The sequence below is a fragment of the Bos taurus genome, chromosome 8, assembly GCF_002263795.3.
Source record: "Bos taurus isolate L1 Dominette 01449 registration number 42190680 breed Hereford chromosome 8, ARS-UCD2.0, whole genome shotgun sequence".
Classification (NCBI taxonomy): Eukaryota; Metazoa; Chordata; class Mammalia; order Artiodactyla; family Bovidae; genus Bos; species Bos taurus.
Genome location: NC_037335.1, coordinates 48,890,215 through 48,913,315, shown reverse-complemented (window position 1 = coordinate 48,913,315; position 23,101 = coordinate 48,890,215). Strand labels below are relative to the sequence as shown.

The window sequence follows — 23,101 nt, the reverse complement described above, 5'->3', positions numbered from 1 at the left end:
TGACTGGAGGCTGCTTCTGGGAATAACATAATCCACTGACACTCTGTCAGAGTTTGAAGTCTCTGAAAGGAATAAATGGTGGGAGGAAAGACGCCTGGCTCCCATGTTTTAATAACACTGGGGTAGGGAAAACTTTATTGTTGTTGTTTAGTCACTAAGTCATGTCCAGCTCTTTGTGACTCCATGAGATTTCCCAGGCAAGAATACTGGAGTCGGTTGCCATTTCCTTCTCCAGAGTATCTTCCCAACCCAGGGACTGCATCCATGTCTCCTGCACCTCAAGCGGATTCTTTACCTCTGAGCTATCAAGGAAGCTCCAGGGAAAACTTTACCTGCATGTAAATACTATGAAGTATTGATTCCAGTATGTAACTGGGACCCTTGGGGGAGAACCTCAATACAGCATTCAGAAACCTGCAAAGGGAAATAGGTCAGGCACTGTAGTACCAACAATTTTATCACAGAGGCTGAAACCAAGAGAATCAGGCTGATCATGGCCAATGGCACCAGCTGTGCAGAATACTGCAAAGCCACAAAGCAGGAGCCATTTCTGGCTATGGAGAATCATCACAAGACAATGGGCATTGCTGTCAGGTGAGAAGCCACAGTTGTTTCTTATCTGGGCCTAAATCTGTGCTTCCATTCTGCAGTCTGGCTTTCACCCCAACTTTCTGAATCACTGTCTTGGTAGCATGCCTAACTTGCTCCCCAGATGCATGTGTAGGAGGCAACAAATGAATGCTTATAAGGTCCAGCTAAGAAGCATGAATAAGTGATGTGGATTGTTTGGGAACTGTGCACACTGAAGAGTGAATACCCTATTAGTAGGGGATAGCAATTGCTTAGTCTCAGTTATTATTTTCATGTAGGAATGTGGACCACACTTTCTTCTTATCCAGGAGATGAATATCTGAATTTTAAAATGTGAAATCTTCTACTTTTTAAATTTAAGAACAAAGAAAAAAATTATTATTTTTATTAAATGATTAAAATGTTAAATTTTATGTTACATATATTTAATCATAATTAAAATAATAATAATAAAAGAAAAAGAAACAAAAAGCATGTGGGCCAAATAAAAACCATTTATAATCTAGATTCAGCTGCAAACTCCCCATTTTTGACCTCTGCTCTAGTAATAGGACCTGTGTTGCCCTTCCTTCCATCCCAATCTTTATCTCTCCCTGTGTCTAAAAATGGCTAAATCCCTGGACTCCAGTCTAAGGCCCCAGGATCCAGAATCTGCTACAAGATGACTTTGTGGGTACATTTTGAAAAATGTAGAAGTGGCTGACAATAGATTCTGCTGAACTGTAAAGATACCCTCTTTTCTTTCTTGGAGCATCAAAATCAGTTGTCCATCCTGCCAGACTGTCCAGACTGCTATACCGATGTGCCACCATCCCCCAAGGCTCCTGGGGTTGCCTATGGCTAAGTCTGCTCCCACCCATTCCTGCCAAGCCCTATACCCTCCCCATCGCTCCTGTTATACTGCAGGAAATCAGGCAACACTGAGTCTGTCCTGAGATACAATGATAATTACAAGTTGTGTTTCCCAGCTTTGTGCAATATTCTGGCACACTGATTAGTGTTTCATATGAAATAACGTACTTTATGAGTCCAGTAACCCTGTAAAATAGTAAAATTTCATATGAAACCTGAGGACTACACAGTTCATTCAAATTTGCACAGCCTTTAAATGGGAGATCTGAGATTCAAACTCAAGCCTGACGCCCATCCCTTCTCCACTGCTCTGTATGGAAAATGCAGACAAGGAAGAGCAAGGGCTATTTCTACACCTCCATGCAGATGGAAAGGGAGGATATATTTCCTGGCATTTTTACTCAATTTCACACCATGCTTTGAAAGTTCAAAATATTATTACTATATAATTTTACAACTTTCCACATACAGTTACCTGTGGTTTCAGGTTTGGGGATTTCATGGTCAGCAATATTTTAAGACATATTTTGGGAACCAACATAAGGTTGCCAAGCATCTATTTTGCTAAGTAAGGATATTTTTTAAACCTATTATTTAGCATCACTATCACTTCATTGAATGAAAACTATTTTAACACACATACACTCACACACGGACAGGCACATGTATATACATTAATAGCTTCATAGAACCAGAAATGCTACTTGTCTTTGACCTCATTTATGACTGGTGTACATGCACAAACATAGGGAGTTCCCAGCCTACAGCTGTGTGGTGTTCCAGAAATTTTCTGAGAAGACCACTCTTTGGAACTCCACAAAACAATACTGTTAGAAATGATACCTAGGTTCCCACCTAGGTATACCTAGGTTACCTTTCCCATAGGGTAAAGCTGGAATATCTTGTTTTATTTTGGATACAGGGTGACTGAGGTCCCAGAAATTTAAGCTATTTCCTTAAATAATGCACAGCCTCTTGCAGAGCCAAGATTAGTAGTGAATTACCCTGATAGCTGCTTCAGTTCTTTTTTCATCACCCAAGACAGAAACATTTTCCCCTAATTTTAACATTATTATATATACACTAAACATTTAATGTTATTATTTAAATAGGCTTGTGGAGGGATAGCTTTGGAAATTTACCACCGTTTATAAAAATGATTCTGTGGGGAAAATGCAATCAGTAGCACATCTGTGAGATGCAAACACGGTTGTTATCACAGACACGTCCTTTTTATTCATGCCCCGCTTCCCCAACCACTATGGCAAGGAAATAAAGTGTGATCCTCAGAGGCAAATCTGCTTGCAGTCCCAGGAAAGGGATAATCATTTGACTTTTTTTATCAGGAGTTTATAAATCTATGTGTCTCTGAGTGCATCAACACTCAACATAAGAGTGAAACTGGGTTGCTGACATGTTACCAGGGAATAGCTATTAGCATAACCCTTAATTGGAATCCCATTTACTGTTCAGTTGGCTTAGTATCCTCCCTGTGCTTTAATAAGAGCTGTCACATGAATATATCATTTGATGCCGGAACCCTGCAGAGAAACTAGAGTGTGCAATCCAACAAACTTGTAAAATTCAAATGTAGTATCTTTTTCAGAGAGATAGTAATGAATGTATTAAACTAAGGAAATTCTCAGTTCAAGGAGCAAATAATTAAAGGTGATCAGAGGTTGTAAGATTCCAAAAAATGAATTTAATTATGGCTGTTTTCTTTTATAATCATTATCCCAGCCTCTCTAGTTATATATATATATGTGTGTGTGTGTGTGTGTGTGTGTGTGTGTATATGTACATATATGATATGTTAACATTTGATACATTAATTATGTATATATGGCCATGAACATTATATATAATGAGTGCTTTATATAAATGATGTACTACATATAGTATTATCTATAATGTATAGGAAATAGAGAATTTTGGAAATCAGTAGCAAGGAAAGTGTTTCTAATTATGAAAAGTGGCATCATACTTGAGAACTTCAATTTTCTTCTCCATTTTCCAAGGCTTGCATTTGACAGTAGCGATCATTTGTCTTTTCTCATCTAACTCTGCCTTCAATCTTTCCAATTCCTCTGCATCTATTTCTTCTTCTTCTTCCCTTAAAAAAAAAAAAGAAAAAAAAAAAAAAACCTTCTTTAGTAAAGTTAAGATTTGCTTGACTTCCAAACTTAATGAATGCTATCAGATACTCAGCTGATTAATGCATAACAACTTGGTTGTATACAATGAATGCTGAGATCCATAAGCCTTAGAGCTTACAGCTGAATGCTGATGCAGGGTTTCTGGAATTACTGTAACTTTAAAAAATAGTATTTATTTTCTCAAGTCCTGAAACCTTTTTATGTCCATAGTCTCAAATTTTCAGAAAATCCATGGAAATAAAAAGCTATTAATATATTTTCTTCTCTTCTTTGTTCCCCTGTACATCTTCCCCCTCCAATTCTACATTTCATTTGAAAACTTTATTTTTCAACAAGGATAGTAAATTAGAGGTGAAAGTGTCTTTGAAGTGCCCTTAAAAAATTTGTTAGCCCTGTCTCAAGAGAAAGAGAAAAACTGAAATAGGAAAAAATAAAAGGAATCTATTCCTCTAAGGTAACTTAATCTGTTAATTAAGCTCAAAACTTCAATTGATAAAATTGAACTCAAAGTGTACTTGATAGAAGTCAATCCTTTGAAGAGGGCTTCAAAGGAATTTAGTTTCTCACTGAGCAAATGAGATGGATCTTTTCTCTTCTGTGTTCCTAGTATTGCAAAAAATATCAAAGGTTCCAAAACTCAAAGAAAACAAAATCTAAACATGAGCGACAAAGTTTATAAATTGAAGAATATGATGCCCTGTTGTAGAGAACAATGTTTTTGGTAAGAGATTGTTTCAGTTATGAGTTATTGTTGCAAAGAGATCAAACCAGTCAATCCTAAAGGAAATCCACCCTGAATATCCACTGGAAGGACTAATGCTGAAGCTGAAGCTCCAATACTTTGGCCACCTGACGCGAAGAGCCAAACTCACTGGAAAACACCCTGATGCTGGGAAACACTGAAGGCAAAAGGAGAAAAGGGTGACAGGAGATGAGATAGTTAGATGGCATCACTGATACAATGGACATGAATTGAGCAAACTCTGGGAGTTGGTGATGGACAGGGAAGCCTGGCGTGCCGCAGTCCATGGGGTCTCAAAGAGTCAGACATAACTTAGTGACTGAACAACAACAACACGGTCACTTAACTTCAAATTTACCCTTTTAGACTTAATATTGTGATTCTGTGGCTGTGACTCTGTAGGACACATTTCTAGTTTGTCAGTTGGCTCAATATTCTGCTGTCATAATTGGCTGCCAATAGAGTATACTAAGAAGGGACTTGGTTTTTCCTTTAGCTTCCCGTTTGCCTCTTGTGGGATGCTTACTCTTCAGCAATTCTTTTTCACCCCAAGAGCTGCAGGGCCTTCCCATAGCTGCAGGTGAGACTGGTTTGCCAGTTTTTCCAACATTAGCAGAACCAGCTTCATCACTCACCCTGTAGACACCAGCACCACTTGAGCATCGCCCCCTCTGCAGTAGTTTCAGCTCCCCGGGTCTCTCCTCTATGCTTTTAGGTTTTAATTTCAACCTCTTTCCATTGTTCCTCCAGCCCATGGTGTGCTATTTGCTTCCTATAGTTGCTATTACCATGATGCTTAGTGTTTTCATCTTTCCAGTAACCTATTTATTATTAGCCTAGTGATTATTTGTACCTACTAAATCAGTTAGTGCTGGGAGAAATATCAATAACCTCAGATGTGCAGATGACACCACCCTTATGGCAGAAAGTGAAGAGGAACTAAAAAGCCTCTTGATGAAAGTGAAAGTAGAGAGTGAAAAAGTTGGCTTAAAGCTCAACATTCAGAAAAATGAAGATCATGGCATCTGGTTCCAACACTTCATGGCAAATAGATGGGGAAACAGTGGAAACAGTGTCAGACTTTATTTTTTGGGGCTCCAAAATCACTGCAGATGGTGATTGCAGCCATGAAATTAAAAGATGCTTACTCCTTGGAAGGAAAGTTATGACCAACCTAGATAGCATATTCAAAAGCAGAGACATTACTTTGCCAACAAAGGTCCGGCTAGTCAAGGCGATGGTTTTTCCTGTGGTCATGTACGGATGTGAGAGTTGGACTGTAAAGAAGGCTGAGCACCGAAGAATTGATGCTTTTGAACTGCGGTGTTGGAGAAGACTCTTGAGAGTCCCTTGGACTGCAAGGAGGCCCAACCAGTCCATCCTAAAGGAGATCAGTCCTGGGTGTTCTTTGGAAGGATTGATGCTAAAGCTGAAACTCCAGTACTTTGGCCACCTCATGCAAAAAACTGATTCACTGGAGAAGACTCTGATGCTGGGAGGGATTGGGGGCAGGAGGAGAAGGGGACGACAGAAGATGAGATGGCTGGATGGCATCACCGACTCGATGGACAAGAGTTTGGGTGAACTCTGGGAGCTGGTGATGGACAGGGAAGCCTGGCGTGCTGCAATTCATGGGGTCGCAAAGAGTTGGACACGACTTAGCAACTAAACCACCACCAGAGTTTTTAATCAGGTCATGGTTACTGAAACAGAAATTTAATTAACCCTGTAAAATAACATCTGTCATTGATAGCTTGGTTGGGTTTTTTTTTAACCAATTAAGATATTTTTCTTAGAATAGTAATCCTGGTTTAAGTGAACTATGGAAGTGCACTCATACTAAGATACAACTCTGAATGTCGTTAAGTTGTTTCTATTTTAAACATTTGATGTTTATTATATAAAATCCTTCCCTGGTAGCTCAGATGGTAAAGAATCCTCCCGCAATGCACGAGACCTGGGTTTGATCCCTGACTTGGGAAGATCCCCTGGAGGAGGGTATGGCAACCCACTCCAGTATTCTTGCCTGGAGAATCCCCATGGACAGAGGAGCCTGGCAGGCTACCATCCATATGGTTGCTGAGTCGGACAAGATTGAGCGATTAAGCATACATACATATAAAATCCTATGGTGCTGTACAAGGATAACAAAATACTTACACAGAATGAAAGAATGATCTATTTCATGTTTGGATTTACCATGTAATTAAAGCTTATTTCTCTACATTTCTCTACGTTCCTAAATACTAATTATGTAGTTTCCTGCTGTCTTAAACCCAGTACTTTACATGTTTAACATATTCAGATTCTATGACTCCTTCAAAAATCATATGAAATGTCTTCAATACCCTTTTCTGATTGTCCTTACGAGATAGTTTTCTTTAAGACTCTAAATCACTTTTTACTTCCCTGGCACATTTATACAGCCTTATTTCATAATAATTGTGTCTAAGTGGCCTCTCCCTTACTATGTTATTAATTTGTAGAGAATGGAGGCAATTTCACATTCATATCCATATCTTCCAAAGAAATTAGCAAATTATCTTTGACAGAAGTGGAGCTGAATAAATATTTATTAAATAAATGTTTATGTACAGAATTTTTCTGGATGACAGGATTACCAACAAGTACACTAAAATAAAATATAACAATGTCTTCCAAGTTATGGAAAGATATTTATTCCTACACTAAAAGATCTCAGACTGGTATATTTTTAATCTTTGTGTTGTTAATTGTCGATTGCTCCAGTACGATCATGCTGTGCTACAATGTATAGTTGTTCTCAGCTAAATTACCTTCAAATATGCAGGTAGTTAAGATATTACATTTTTTGTATAATTTAAATATAATAATGCATGATTAAACATTGCATTACAGGGAAACAGCTTTTCCAGGAACCACTCAAAGAAAGTGCTAATCATATTAAAAAAGTGTAGCACAGGCATGCTTTGCTTCTAAAATGTAGGGCTAATTTGTGTAAGAATGGCTTTCTATCTTAGTTTTGATTTATTTAAACAACAGTTGTTAGGAAAAAAGGAGGCATAATGTGCTGAATTTCTCACTGCTATAAACGTATTACTTATTCACTTAAAACTGGGTCAAGAAAAGCATATAATATTATTAGAAATACTTCAAAATGCCAAACAAGGCAGTTTTTGTTAACCATCTCCAAAGACAGTTAACATTACAACCTTGGATTTAGTTGTTTTCAAATGTTTTTTCAGTGCAAGAAAAATTCCCTAAGGTGTTTTACATGAAAATTTAAATAAAAGAAGATCATGAATTAGTTAACCTAAATAAATGTGCCATGATTTGCCTACTAATCTTTCTCAAAACATATTTGCTAATACATTTTCTTAAAAACAGAAGGGCTTATCTTCAAAGTGAACAATGGAATATGGACCCTGAAATAGTGATCAGAACTGTCAATCATCATAAGTAATTTATATTATTTAAAATAGTTGTAAAAATTATGGCGATAATAATATAATTTACAAAACCTATGGAGAGAAAATTCATTTTAGTCAAGACTGGTTCTGCAGAGGAGAAGGGAGGATGGGAGACGGGTGCTTCTGGCTTCTCAGAATCAGGATGAGAGTGGGACCAGCTAAGGACAGACCCTGTCACAGGGACAAGATTGCCCCAGGTAACAGGGGCCAAGACCCAGTTGATTCACATGGTCCTATTTCTAGAGGTTGAGCCTTGACAGGAGGCCCTTGAGCAGACCAAGAAAGCAAAGGAATTCCCATCTGAGTCATCTTTTAAAAGCGACATCTCTGAAGCACAGGTGGAGAGGAAAAGGTAAATTCTGGAACACAATCTATATCATTTATATGTCTATTGGTGATGTTTCCTCAATGAAATACCATGGTCAGAAAGCATCACCTTTGCTAGTAGGAAATATTACTACCTAATAATAGAAATAACAATCATAATAAGACATGAAACTTAAAAGGGTGTTTTGTTTTTGAAAAGAATGAAACATAAAAATACTTGAAGATAGACATAAAAAATATCAGAGTAAAACAGAAAGCAGGTGATGTCTTAGTATTCAAGGATAGAAGAAAGAAGAGGAGATTGGGGAGAGGGAGAAAAAGGAAGAGAAGGATAAAGAAGAGTAAGAGAGAGATTTAAAACCTTAAGTCAACAAAAATACAATGAAGAAATGGGTGGGGTTACTCATTATAAAAGGAACCATCAGAGGGATGGTATGGGGAGGGAGGAGGGAGGAGGGTTCAGGATGGGGAACACATGTATACCTGTGGTGGATTCATTTTGATATTTGGCAAAACTAATACAATTATGTGAAGTTTAAAAATAAAATAAAATTTTAAAAAAAAAGGAAGCTAAAAAAATGAAAAAAAAAAGATAAACAATAAATGCAGGAAAATGACAATCAAAAAATAAATAAATAAAAGGAACCATCATCAACTAATGCTAAACTTCTCTGTTGATAAAATATTCACAAATAATAGTTAGTTATTGAATACCACAAGGTGTCATCTTGGGAGGAAATCTTGGAAAGTTTCTCAGCATTTAAAGTTCTAGGACTGTTTCAGAGGACAGAGCCTATCACCTCATGGTGATTCCCATGCCCCACCTAGGGGTGGCAGAGGAGTTATTCTCTTGAATCCTGTCCAAGTGGCCTAGGTTTCCTATTAGTAAATGAGTTTCACATACACAGTTTTTCCACCTTCCTGCCATCTGCCATTTTCCAGGAAGCAAAAACCAGAAAATTACTTTCTTGAATTTTTTCCCTAAACAGCATTTAATATATTACTCTAGACAAAGGTAGCAATCAGAAAATCATTGGCCTGCTAGAAGTGAAAGTCATAGAGTTATATTAAAAAGGAAAGGACAATCTAATCCTCTGTAGGGACAGATAGTTAATACTTTAGACTTTGGGAGCTACATACAGCTCTGTCCCATATTCCTCTTTGTGTGTTTTTTTTTTTAAATTACAGTTTTATTAAAATGATAAGAACCATTCTTGGCTCTTAGGTTGAAATTAACCATAGTTTTCCAACTCCTGCTCTGTAAGATACGTGATTTGGGATCATGTTTATAAGTTTTTCATTTAACTTCATTAACGATGCATTTAACTAACGGAATAACTTTAAAATATTTAAATTAACTATAATATGTTAATGACCCATGACAATTTAGATCTCTCATAAGGAAATCTCTCATAAGTCCATTCTCAATATATATTCATTTAAAAATTCTATTTTAATATTAAAATACATTTAACTAAGTGGAATAAAATGGTGGCATCAGACTAAGCTTGTTTTTCTGAAAGTAGTTTTAATTACCAATTTTAAGGCTAGGGAGTGCCTAAAGAGTGATCTTTCCACATCAGGCACTTTTGAATGAAAAAGAATGTCAATTATAGATCAGAACTAACTTACGCTCCTCTCTTTAACCTCCTCCTTCTCTCTTTCTCTCTGGCCTTCCTTGTTTCTTCATCCTCTGGTTCAGGTTCTGGATCATCTTCATTGATAACATCTCTGGTCCGTTTCCTCTTTGGTCTCAAGCTCTGTCTTCGAGGTAGTTTGTTTTCCTCCTCTTCCTCTTCGCCTAAACACAGCAGTTAATGCTTCAGTGAGTAGTTTCAGAAAAGTGCTTTCCTGATACCAAATGTATTCTTACTTTTTAATTATCATTGTCACACCTCTGAAACCATAATCTAGACATTTGTCATATCAAGATAAAATGCACCATGCCATATATATTTCATAGTCTGCCACTTAAATACACTTATCTACATTCTCATTCTTGTGGTTTAGCTACTCAAATAAGTGAGTATCAATCCCCCAATTCTAATATGCTTAGAATTCCAGCCTTCATTTACTTGCATAACTACATGACTTGGGAGTTTAATATCATACCATGACCTCTCAGACCAAGTTTGTAGATTATCAACTCAATACATAAGGGTGGAGTGTTTAATCACTATGTGCTAATATTACTTCTATCTTAGAACAAATGATAAGAATGCAAGGAAATGCTATAAACTAGAATAATTTTGAAGAAATTAATTTATACCTTGACATAATTCAAATTGTAGATTATCAATTCAATACATAAGGGTTGAGTGTTTAATCACTATGTGTTAATATTACTTCTATCTTAGAACAAATGATAAGAATGCAAGGAAATGCTATAAATTAAAATAATTTTGAAGAAATTAATTTATGCCTTGACATAATTCAAATACCTTTCTAATTCAAATCATTCTCATTCTTTTCTTTTTAACTTTTTAAAAAAACTTGAAACATAGTTGATTTACAATATTGTATTACTTGTTTGGGTGTACTGCAACTGGTTCAGTTTTATATATATATATATATATAAAATATATATATATTGTAGATTATTTCCCATTATAGGTTTTTACAAGATATTAAATACAGCTCCCTGTGTTACCTGGTAAATCCTTGTTGCTTATCTATTTTATGTAAAATCATTTTCATTCTTAACTTCAAATACTTATTTTTCCTAAATTTCTTTCTCTTCCTTAGATGAAATTGATAGTAAATAACTTTGCTTGATCATTCTATCTTTTTGATTAGAAATAGATAACTAATAAATTTAATACGAGATTGAGAGAAATAATATTATTTTATTTTATTCACCAACTGACAATTAATGCCTCACATGTCCATAACTTCTTTGGAAGCTTTCCAGTAAAGAGTAGGAGGAGAATTCAGTTCCTTCCTTCACTGTTTATGACAGACAATCCTACTTCACCTTCACTTTTGCTTTTTAACTTCTGATATTTAGAGTTAATTATTATTAAAAAACAAATATTACTCGTAATTATCACTATCTTTTTAAATAGAAGCTACTATAGGGAAAAAAATTGTGCTTTAATGGAAAACTATGAAATGTCTGTACCATACCCTTTTATGTTGTCTGATGCTAATTCTATGGAAGCTATCTTGTAACTTTGTAAATTGTAGATCACTAGATAGCAATGGAAAATAGTTCTTGTCCGTAGACAAGCAAGTAAACTCAGTGCAGACAACTTTCCACCACCAAAAAAGAAAGGAAAGAAAAAAAACCCCCACAAAACAGTCATGTCTTCACTTACACAATCAGTTCAATATTCCTGATCTATAAATGAATCTGTTCTTTGAATTTTCCTTTGAATTGGTAACTGCTATAAATAGCTCACCAGATTCCTCATTTATTAGTTAAATATGTTCATTTTTACATAGTGTGTGTCATTTTATTTTTTTATAAATTTTGTTCTTTTTAACACTACTTATTAAACTTTAATTGATATTCCAAATCTAAATAAGATCTAAACATTACCAATATTACTAAAGTTTGACTAGCACAGAGAAACAGGAGAATATCTTTTCTAATTAGGTTTTGAAAACTGTACTCTTGTCATCAAGACCAAAAATTTATTAAATACTGTGGCAGATGTTGCATGATTCAAACCCCACTCTGGCATTTTGAAAATCTACCCAGCCTTTATTGTTCATTTTAGTCACTAATCATAGAAAGAACAAGGGCCTCATAGGAACTGAGAAACAATTTCACCCTCAAATAACTCAAAAATTCAAGAAGCCACTTGGTATTCTGCATTTTAGTATATTTTACATTAAAGCTAAGATATTAAACTTGCAGAGTTTTACCATGGATGAAAAGTATATCATTATATTTATCTTTTAGCACTTAGGACAAAAAGGCTATCTTTAGTGTTTTCACTAGTTTCCAAATATTCAAATTCTTAAAAAAAGAAGTGTTTTTACAATTGCCTACTAAATGTGGATTTACATAAACATTACCTTTTGGAATGGGCTCAATTTAGTTTTGAAAGGTAGCAGAATATACCACCTCAGAAAGACATTCAGAATATAACACCCCAAAATATGCCACCTCAGTGTATTGACTATTTTGAGATGTGGCACTTGAAAAACAGCAAATGCAGAAAGAGATTTTCTCTGAATTCCTCTTGTCTGCCTGAAAACAGAGCTTCCTAAAGGAACTCAATTGTCATAAATCCCCTCCCCAGGGATTTCATCCCCAAGGAACACTATAGAAGTGTTCTATAGAGGAGACTATAGGTCAACACCACATACAGACATATTGTATCATAAACTATCATACCTCCTATCTATCCTCTTAAAACTTATTCTCTCCCAAGAGACCTACATACCCCTCACTTTTCCCTATTTAGATGGCATTTAAGTCTAAATTTTAAGCCACCTCACACAATTACTCAGTTTTTTTCTGGGTATCATCCATGTATACATGAGGTGTATGTGTTAATAAACTTCTGTTTTGGTTTGGTTTTCTTGTTAAACTGTCTTAGACCATAGGAGTATCAGTTAAGAAACTCAGAAGGGTAAAGGAAAAATTACTTTTATTCCCCTATAGTAGTCAAGTCAGAGCCTGTAGGATCTGTGTGAGACTCTGGGCTGTTTACATGCAGAATGTACCAAATTAATGAAAACAACGGTCACCATGAACATTCACTGGCTGTCATATTGGGCTCAGGTTTTTAACTGATGGTGTTGATGTATTCTCTAATTGAACTCTCCTTGAAATGCTGCACTTTCAGTTTTGATCAACTCAAAACTTTAGCTCATAAAATAATCTTTCTCTGTTCTTGTCCATGAGTGGTTTGTATGCCTAGGAATGGGTCACAATTCAGGCTCTTGAGCTGAACCTATTCAAAGTAAAAACAACAGGGCAATTTAGACAAAATATTCATGAATTCAAAAGAACAGTTATTCATTTTTATTCAACAACCTGATCACTTTAGTCAAAAAGGCCAATCTGTTATATTGTAATAGATTCAGCCTAAGGGAAAACATTTTAACAAAGAAAATAGTAAAGAAATAAAAAAGCAAAATTTTCTGGACCACCATCCACTTCAGATCAGACCAGATCAGTCGCTCAGTCGTGTCCGACTCTTTGCAACCCCATGAACCTCAGCACGCCAGGCCTCCCTGTCCATCACCAACTCCCGGAGTTCACTCAGACTCACGTCCATCGAGTCAGTGATGCCATCCAGCCATCTCATCCTCTGTTGTCCCCTTCTCCTCTTGCCCCCAATCCCTCCCAGCATCAGAGTCTTTTCCAATGAGTCAACTCTTCGCATGAGGTGGCCAAAGTACTGGAGTTTCAGCTTTAGCATCATTCCTTCCAAAGAAATCCCAGGGCTGATCTCCTTCACAATGGACTGGTTGGCTTTCATTGCAGTCCAAGGGACTCTCAAGAGTCTTCTCCAACACCACAGTTCAAAAGCATCAATTCTTCGGTGCTCAGCCTTCTTCACAGTCCAACTCTCACATCCATACATGACCACAGGAAAAACCATAGCCTTGACTAGACAAACCTTTGTTGGCAAAGTAATGTCTCTGCTTTTGAATATGCTATCTGCATTGGTCATAACTTTCCTTCCAAGGAGTAAGCGTCTTTTAATTTCATGGCTGCAGTCACCATCTGCAGTGATTTTGGAGCCCAGAAAAATAAAGTCTGACACTGTTTCCACTGTTTCCCCATCTATTTCCCATGAAGTGTTGGAACCGGATGCCATGATCTTCATTTTCTGAATGTTGAGCTTTAAGCCAACTTTTTTACTCTCACCTTTCACTTTCATCAAGAGGCTCTTTAGTTCTTCACTTTCTGCCATAAGAGTGGTGTCATCTGCATATATGAGGTTATTGATATTTTTCCCAGCAATCTTGATTCCAGCTTGTGTTTCTTCCAGCCCAGCGTTTCTCATGATGTACTCTGCATATAAGTTAAATAATCAGGGTGACAATATACAGCCTTGACAAACTCTGGAACCAGTCTGTTGTTCCATGTCCACTTCTAACTGTTGTTTCCTGACCTGCATATAGGTTTCTCAAGAGGCAGGTCAGGTGGTCTGGTATTCCCATCTCTTTCAGAATTTTCCACAGTTTATTGTGATCCACACAGTCAAAGGCTTTGGCATAGTCAATAAAGCAGAAATGTTTTTCTGGAACTCTCTTTCTTTTTCCATGATCCAGCAGATGTTGGTAATTTGATCTCTGGTTCCTCTGCCTTTTCTAAAACCAGCTTGAACATCTGGAAGTTCACGGTTCACATATTGCTGAAGCCTGACTTGGAGAATTTTGAGCATTATCCTACTAGCGTGTGAGATGAGTGCAATTGTGTGGTAGTTTGAGCCTTCTTTGGCATTGCCTTTCTTTGGGATTGGAATGAAAACTGACCTTTTCCAGTCCTGTGGCCACTGCTGAGTTTTCCAAATTTGCTGGCATATTGAGTGCAGCACTTTCACAGCATCATCTTTCAGGATTTGGAGTAGCTCAACTGGAATTCCATCACCTCCACTAGCTTTGTTTGTAGTGATGCTTTCTAAGGCCCACTTGACTTCACATTCCAGGATGTCTGGCTCTAAGTCAGTGATCACACCATCGTGATTATCTGGGTCGTGAAGATCTTTTTTGTACAGTTGTGTGTATTCTTGCCAACTCTTCTTCATATCTTCTGCTTCTGTTAGGTCCATACCATTTCTGTCCTTTATCGAGCACATCTTTGCATGAAATGTTCCTTTGGTATCTCTGATTTTCTTGAAGAGATCTCTAGTTTTTCCCATTCTGTTGTTTTCCTCTATTTCTTTGCATTGATTGCTGAGGAAGGCTTTCTTATCTCTTCTTGCTATTCTTTGGAACTCTGCATTCAGATGTTTATACCTTTCCTTTTCTCCTTTGCTAATGATGAGCAATTTATAAATTAGGTGGAATGTGTGTTTTGCCAATTGAATGGACTCTCAAGTGAAGAGTCTATCTGATGGACTTGATCGCTCTTGTAAGACCATTGAAAGTCATCCACATGTGCTCCTGTGTTTGCATAGGGTCGCATATTCCCACAAGATAAGAGGACAAATCCCCTAAATTCACTGAAATTCCCCAGGAAACATATCCCAACTGGGTCCATCCCCACTTACTTGAACTTTCCTCAGTATCATCTTCTTTCTCCTCCACTTGGATTTGCACTGTCGAGGAAAGAAAAAAATATAGCAATTCTTTAAATGACAGCACAATTGTTAATAACTGGTTTTTACTGTTGTTACTTTCATTGTAAAGTTTTCTGTGCAGTTAATATATTTTTTCAATAAACTTGTCAAAATGAACATTGTTTATTAAAGATATACAGCTATAGCATCTTATAGAGTGTTGTGCAAGGACTTCTCTGCTTCATCACCTTCGACAATTTGCAAAGCATGTCAGTCATAAGCCTGTCAGTTCAATTCAAAATAACTTCAACCAAAATAAATTCTATTTTGCAGTAAGTCAACTTAGGGTTTGTTGGGTCATTTCATTGTATGATAAAGAAAGTTGTTAGCAAAGCTGTATCCACATGCACAAACCATTTGGTTATTATAACCAAATTAACTTATTAAGATAGAGAATATTTCATTCTAACCAGCTATCCAGTGTAAAAGAACGTTTCAAAAATGCTTAAAAGTTGATATTTCCTATTTTAATTTTTCTATACATATTATATGCAGCCTAAATTTTTCCATATATGATTTACCTTGACAATGTGGAGATAGGTGATTTAATAGTTCTTTCAAAACAAAGAATGTTTTTTCTGTTTATTCCTCCCCTCATCCTTAGGGTCTTGTTTTCAGATTAGCTCCATTTTTATAAAGGCATATACAAGTTTTATAAAATTTTAATGGTACAATAATATCAGAAAATATATTAATTGGCAGATTTTTCCCCTTGTCAACTACTATCTGTTCATCACAGGTTGAATCAGCCAGAGACAAAGATCTGTGACTTGCCATGGCAAAAATCAGAGCAGACTATTTGCTTAAAGCACAGTTTAGTAACTCATTTAAAATATGAATTTACATATTTTATTTAAGGTGGATGAGCCTAAGTCCAAAACAGCAAAGATAATAAACAATGCTGCTGTGAACAGAGGAAACAACCTCTGGTTTTGTTTCTGCTCAGCACTGTCAAAGGTTATTATTCAGAGCTTGACAGGCATATTGAAAAGGCAGCACATACAGAGTTTAAATTCTATTCACAAAGAAGATTGTTGTAAAAGCACTTTTTGCCTTTAAACAGCATATGCATAAAAATTTTTACGATATGCAAAAATGTTATCACTCAATGTCAGCCATGGAATAGGAAAATAAGTGTTCTTTTATTCAGAGTGGACATATGCCTTTGTCACTGGCTGTAACTGGATCTGCAGGGGACAAAAGTCTTTATGTCACTACTGAGAGTTCACAATGGTGACAACAGACACTTCTCAGAAGATATTTTATATTCAACAATAAGTCATGGTCTTTACTTGCAATTAATGCTACCACCAAATTTCTTCAGTCAAAGAGGAATTCACTTAGAAAGGCAACTTAATGATATAAGATTAGCCTTAGACCAAGGTCTGATCAGTGGCATAATATAGGAACAGCTGAGGACAAATAGCAAAGGCTGACACACAGCCTCTTTTGCACCATGCATACTCAAAGCAAAAAATCACACAAAATACTAAACTGATTTTTAATAATCAACTCACTAGACATGATTAAAGTTAAATAATGAAATGGAGGAAAATACTAAATAAATAGAGATACAAGCAAATCTTTAGGAAGGATTACAATCCTATTAAACAAAAACAACAAAATGAAATGTCCCAAGCCAAGGAGATGAGTGACAAATCAATTTCCTCTGCTAAGAAGAGAGAAAATGCAGGGCTGGAGTCATGGGTCATCTTCTAAGGTACAGGAAGGATAGTTACAAATTGCCATTAAGTAAAACTGCATAAGGGGAGATAACTCTGCTGTGGTTGCAAGTAGAGAAGAAAAAAAGAGCTATGGTTTCTGAGTGATGTAATGGACAGTATTGCAGAAATAGCCTCTTTGTTCCTCTTGAGGTGACTCTCCAGTAGCGATACTCATCTGTGCATGATCATCTACACGTTCTCAGTAGGTGCATTCTTTGTTTAGCAGTGTTTCTTTTGTCTGGCAGTTGAGTCAGGAGCTACGGAGCCATTGTTTTTATAGGTATTGTGACCATAATTGGTTTATTCTTGATTCAAACCCTCAGCAAAGGCAGCATCAGCATCAGGAACTAAATAGCAGCACCATGACCAGGAGATTGAAGACCATCAAGAGCCTCAGAGGAAGCTTGATTTTAATGTAACACTATTTAGTCTGAAAAGCTACTGTCAATGCTGATCTGCATCTCCTGAAACTCAAAGTAATGCTGAAGAACCAAGCTAAGAAGCCCCTCCCAAACAAAACCCTGTGCAAAAGAATAACTCAGAACATTTAAATGCGAGTTACAGACTGTCTTTCCCCCCTCAGACAATTTTTGGCATGGCTTGTTGCCATCCCTTCTCTCAGCAATCCCTGGTAGCTTGCTCCCAATCATATGACCTTCTCATGTTCTGGATGTTTCCCAAAGCCTATTGATTATGTACTTTAAAAATAACCTTTCTCCTGGGGAGTGATGGGAGGAGAGTGGGACAGTTGGGGGTGGGGGTGGGGGGTCCTGTCTAAATGTTGAAGGCAGCAAGCAAGACTACACCGAAGTATGCTTATTTAAGAGTAGAATATGAAATAGGAGCAGATGAACTCCTAGGCAACCCAGATCCTCACTTCATGCAAATAGACCCAGTAATTAGAAATAGTAAAAGGAAACAACAGCAAAATGTCACATTTTAGAGGCACTGGAATCGTTCAGAAAAGTGAATATTGTTCCAGGCTCTCTTTTTCAGTCTATAGCACTGAAAATATTGTATGGTTCTTCAGGATCAGAGTGGCCAAGTAGCTGAAAGAGCTGAATGATATCACCTGTTCCTCTGACCCACATTTAGCTCATGAAGGGATTATTGTAGCACCAGCTCATTCCTTTGGAAACTGAAAATTCATTTATTCAGTTAGCATTTATTGTGCATTTACAAGGGTCTATAGAATGGGGGAGCCTGGTGGACTGCCATCTATGGGGTCGCACAGAGTCGGACATGACTGAAGTGACTTAGCAGCAGCAGCAGCAGCAGCAGCATAGAGCAAAGCGTTCTGGACTAGGAGTTTGTAGACTATAGAGGAAAAGTGATAGTACTTAAGGAGTCTAGCTATTTGATGCAAAAGAACGACTTTATAACAGTAAGATTCAAGTTTAGGTATGAATATCTTATCTAGTTTACTTGGGTTATTCCAGCAATGTGCTAGTTATGTTTATTAGCAATGTAAGTGAGTGAAGTCATTCTGTCGGGTCCGACTCTTTGTGACCCCATGGACAGTGGCTTCCAGGCTCCTTCGTCCATGGGATTTTCCAGGCAAGAGTTCTGGAGTGGATTGCCATTTCCTTCTCCATATTAGCAATGTACTAGTGTTATTTGTTTAGGGTTCCTTTGTGTATGAGCAAATGTCAACATCAGTTCTTCCCATAAATGGGGTACATTTCAAGGGAATACAGTTAATATTTCATAATAACTGTAAATGCAGTATAAACTTTTAAAAATGGAAAAATGAAAAATGATGTAAAAAGTTACATACAATCAGATCAGTCGCTCGGTCATGTCCGACTCTTTGCAACTCCATGAATCACAGCACACCAGGCCTCCCTGTCCATCACCAACTCCCGGAGTTCACTCAGACTCATGTCCATCAAGTCAGTGATGCCATCCAGCCATCTCATCCTCTGTTGTCCCCTTCTCCTCTTGCCCCCAATCCCTCCCAGCATCAGAGTCTCTTCCAATGAGTCATCTCTTCGCATGAGGTAGCCAAAGTACTGGAGTTTCAGCTTTAGCATCATTCCTTCCAAAGAAATCCCAGGGCTGATCTCCTTCACAATGGACTGGTTGGATCTCATTGCAGTCCAAGGGACTCTCAAGAGTCTTCTCCAACACCACAGTTCAAAAGCATCAATTCTTCGGTGCTCAGCCTTCTTCACAGTCCAACTCTCACATCCATACATGACCACAGGAAAAACCATAGCCCTGACTAGATGAACCATTGTTGGCAAAGTAATGTCTCTGCTTTTGAATATGCTATCTAGGTTAGTCATAATTTTCCTTCCAAGGAGCAAGCGTCTTTTAATTTCATGGCTGCAGTCACTGTCTGCAGTGATTTTGGAGCCCAGAAAAATAAAGTCTGACACTGTTTCCACTGTTCCTCCATCTATTTCCCATGAAGGGGTGGGACCAGATGCCATGATCTTCGTTTTCTGAATGTTGAGCTTTAAGCCAACTTTTTCACTCTCCACTTTCACTTTCATCAAGAGGCTTTTGAGTTCCTCTTCACTTTCTGCCATAAGGGTGGTGTCATCTGCATATCTGAGGTTATTGATATTTCTTCCGGCAATCTTGATTCCAGCTTGTGTTTCTTCCAGTCCAGCATTTCTCATGATATACTCTGCATATAAGTTAAATAAGCAGGGTGACAATATACAGCCTTGACGTACTCCTTTTCCTATTTGGAGCCAGTCTGTTGTTCCATGTCCAGTTCTAACTGTTGTTTCCTGACCTGCATATAGGTTTCTCAAGAAGCAGGTCAGGTGGTCTGGTATTCCCATCTCTTTCAGAATTTTCCACAGTTTATTGTGATCCACACAGTCAAAGGCTTTGGCATAGTCAATAAAGCAGAAATAAATGTTTTTCTGGAACTCTCTTTCTTTTTCCATGATCCAGCAGATGTTGGCAATTTGATCTCTGGTTCCTCTGCCTTTTCTAAAACCAGCTTGAACATCAGGAAGTTCACGGTTCACATATTGCTGAAGCCTGGCTTGAAGAATTTTGAGCATTACTTTACTAGCATGTGAGATGAGTGCAATTGTGCGGTAGTTTGAACATTCTTTGGCATTGCCTTTCTTTGGGATTGGAATGAAAACTGACCTTTTCCAGTCCTGTGGCCACTGCTGAGTTTTCCAAATTTGCTGTCATATTAAGTGCAGCACTTTCATAGCATCATCTTTCAGGATTTGGAATAGCTCAACTGGAATTCCATCACCTCCACTAGCTTTGTTCATAGTGATGCTTTCTAAGGCCCACTTGACTTCACATTCCAGGATGTCTGGCTCTAGGTCAGTGATCACACCATCGTGATTATCTCGGTCATGAAGCTCTTTTTTGTACAGTTGTGTGTATTCTTGCCACCTCTTCTTAATATCTTCTGCTTCTATTAGGTCCATACCATTTCTGTCCTTTATCGAGCCCATCTTTGCATGAAATGTTCCTTTGGTATCTCTGATTTTCTTGAAGAGATCTCTAGTCTTTCCCATTCTGTTGTTTTCCTCTATTTCTTTGCATTGATTGCTGAGGAAGGCTTTCTTATCTCTTCTTGCTATTCTTTGGAACTCTGCATTCAGATGCTTATATCTTTCATTTTCTCCTTTGCTTTTCACTTCTCTTCTTTTCACAGCTATTTGTAAGACCTCCCCAGACAGCCATTTTGCTTTTTTGCATTTCTTTTCCATGGGAATGGTCTTGATCCCTGTCTCCTGTACAATGTCACGAACCTCATTCCATAGTTCATCAGGCACTCTATCTATCAGATCTAGGCCCTTAAATCTATTTCTCACTTCCACTGTATAATCATAAGGGATTAATTTGGTCATATCTGAATGGTCTATTTAAAACAAAAGCACTGCCTTTATCAAAACTGGGCGTATACACACACTTTCATGTCCGCCTGCAAAATGGTAAGAAACTGCTCATTAATACAATTAGAATTGTATTATTTAAGAAAAAATTTAAAAATACATTAAAATATAAAAAATTAACCTTTTAGCTCAGACTAAACTGCCCTGAGACAGACATTAATCCATGCCATAACAAGCACATTTCCAAGTCTTCAGTGAAGAACCCATGTCATCAGTATGTGGTATGATGTGGGATGTGAGAGGAAGAGAAGAATCAAGGATAATTCCAAGGATTTTGGCCTGGGTAACTGGGAGGGTAGAGATGCAAGAAAAAGAGATAGGAGGCTCTAGGGAAAATAGGTTAAGTAGCAACTGTTGAAGTTCAGGAGTTTAATCTGACTAGATGAAATCACCAAACCATATTGAGATATCATTTCCCCTACAGAGAGTGGCCCAGCACTCTGCTTCCATTAATTTATCAAAACACTATCATTGGTGGATGTTAAGTAGGGAATGGAAGCCACTGTCCATGAAAGTGAACAAAAATGATGGAATGTGATCTTTCTTCTTCTCATATATCATCTACCAAGGATATAAGATCTGATTCAGTTTAACTCAGCAGCTCCATTTATTTTTACTAGTTTTAGGTCAGGATAAGAAAATATTCAGGCTTCCCAGGTGGTGCCAGTGGTAAAGAACCCGCCTGCCAATGCAGGAGACATAAAAGACTCAGGTTCAGTCCCTGGGTTGGGAAGATCCCCTGCATGAGGGCACAGCAACCCACTCCAGTATTCTTGCCAGAAGAATCCTATGGACACAGGAGCCTGGTGGGCTACAGAACATAGGATTGTAGAGAGTCAGACACGATTTAAGTAACTTAGCACACATGCACTCAAAAAGATATTCAGGACATTTGTTTATAACAACCTGAAATCCTTCATGTCATGGACTTGAGCATGATATTCTGGAAGCCACAGAGTAAAAAGAATAATTATTTAGCTATTAGATCAATCAAATACGTTAATGAACTGGTAAACTATAAGACATTTAAAAAAATCCTCTGAAGTGGTAATAACAGAATGAGATCATTACACAACTGTCAGTAAGGTATCCTGGGAAAAGGTTTAATTTGACAGACCTAGGCTGATATTCTTTCTCCAGGTGCCAGCATCTTTCCTTAATACCATTAAAAACCTTAAAATCATAAGGTCTTCTATAAAACCACTGAAAAAATCATGGGGTGCATACGTTCAACAATACACTAATGGAAATTTGTATAATAAATGCCAAAAGACTGGTTATATTTTCAAACATTATAATATCTTGGAGATACTAAATAGTTATTTTACATTTGTGGCTACAAAATCACAAAAAAAGAATAATAATTTTGGTTTTTGTTAAGACTCACCTAAGGAGGGAGGGGGGCAGGCAAAAAAATGTGTATCACTGCCTCTAGTAACTGTCATTCTCTAATGTCTTTCCTTTTGAATTATATTTATTTTTAAGGCTCTGTGGCCCTTAAGAAATAGAAAATAAATAGCTGCTGATGCCTGCTTTATTAAAAACACAATATAAAATATTGTATTTGCCAAATGGAAGAGAATTAAGTCTATGGAGAAACACATTTTACCACAAGGTTCCAGAGAGACAACCCTGAGATAAACAAAGAGAAAAATAGAAAATTCACTCAAAACAAAGATAAAATAAGAGAGGATGCACACCAAATTTTTTGGCACTTTTTCCTTCTGTTTCCATAGTATATAACATTAAAATTAAACAGGCTGAGTGAAATGGGTAGCTGGTATTCTAAATTCTACCACTCACCCCTGAACTGTCAAGTACAAATATGAAATGACGAATCATCGTTCTTCAAATGGCAAAATATATACAGGAGTGTTTGCAAAAAGCTGCAATCAAATATTTCCTGACACCATGGTCTACAGAAAGAACAAAGCAACTCTTATTCTATGTGGTTTGGAGGGTTAACTTTATTTTAATTATATCCAGGAAATAAATAGGTATTTACAAAGGCATTAGAGCTCTCTATAGTTACAAAAAAGTAAGTGGTGTCTTTCTTCTTTGCATTTAGATTATTTTTGGGGGAAGGACATTTCTTATTTAACTATGCTGTCATAATATATATTCAGAGTGTG

At 37.1% G+C, this 23,101-nt stretch overlaps 1 protein-coding gene across 1 annotated transcript in view; it reads right to left on the bottom strand.

The window, feature by feature from the left end:
* The window catches only part of TMC1 (transmembrane channel like 1), a 115,975-nt gene extending 93,164 nt beyond the window's left edge, over positions 1-22,811 (bottom strand). The window contains exons 1-5 of the mRNA XM_024996018.1: positions 22,773-22,811; positions 17,531-17,609; positions 15,296-15,343; positions 9,750-9,918; positions 3,428-3,556 (exon numbers count right to left, since the gene is read on the bottom strand). Of these exons, the coding sequence (XP_024851786.1) occupies positions 3,428-3,556; positions 9,750-9,918; positions 15,296-15,343; positions 17,531-17,609; positions 22,773-22,811 (464 nt within the window). The remainder of the gene's footprint in view (positions 1-3,427; positions 3,557-9,749; positions 9,919-15,295; positions 15,344-17,530; positions 17,610-22,772) is intronic.
* Between the last annotated feature and the right edge of the window lie 290 nt (positions 22,812-23,101).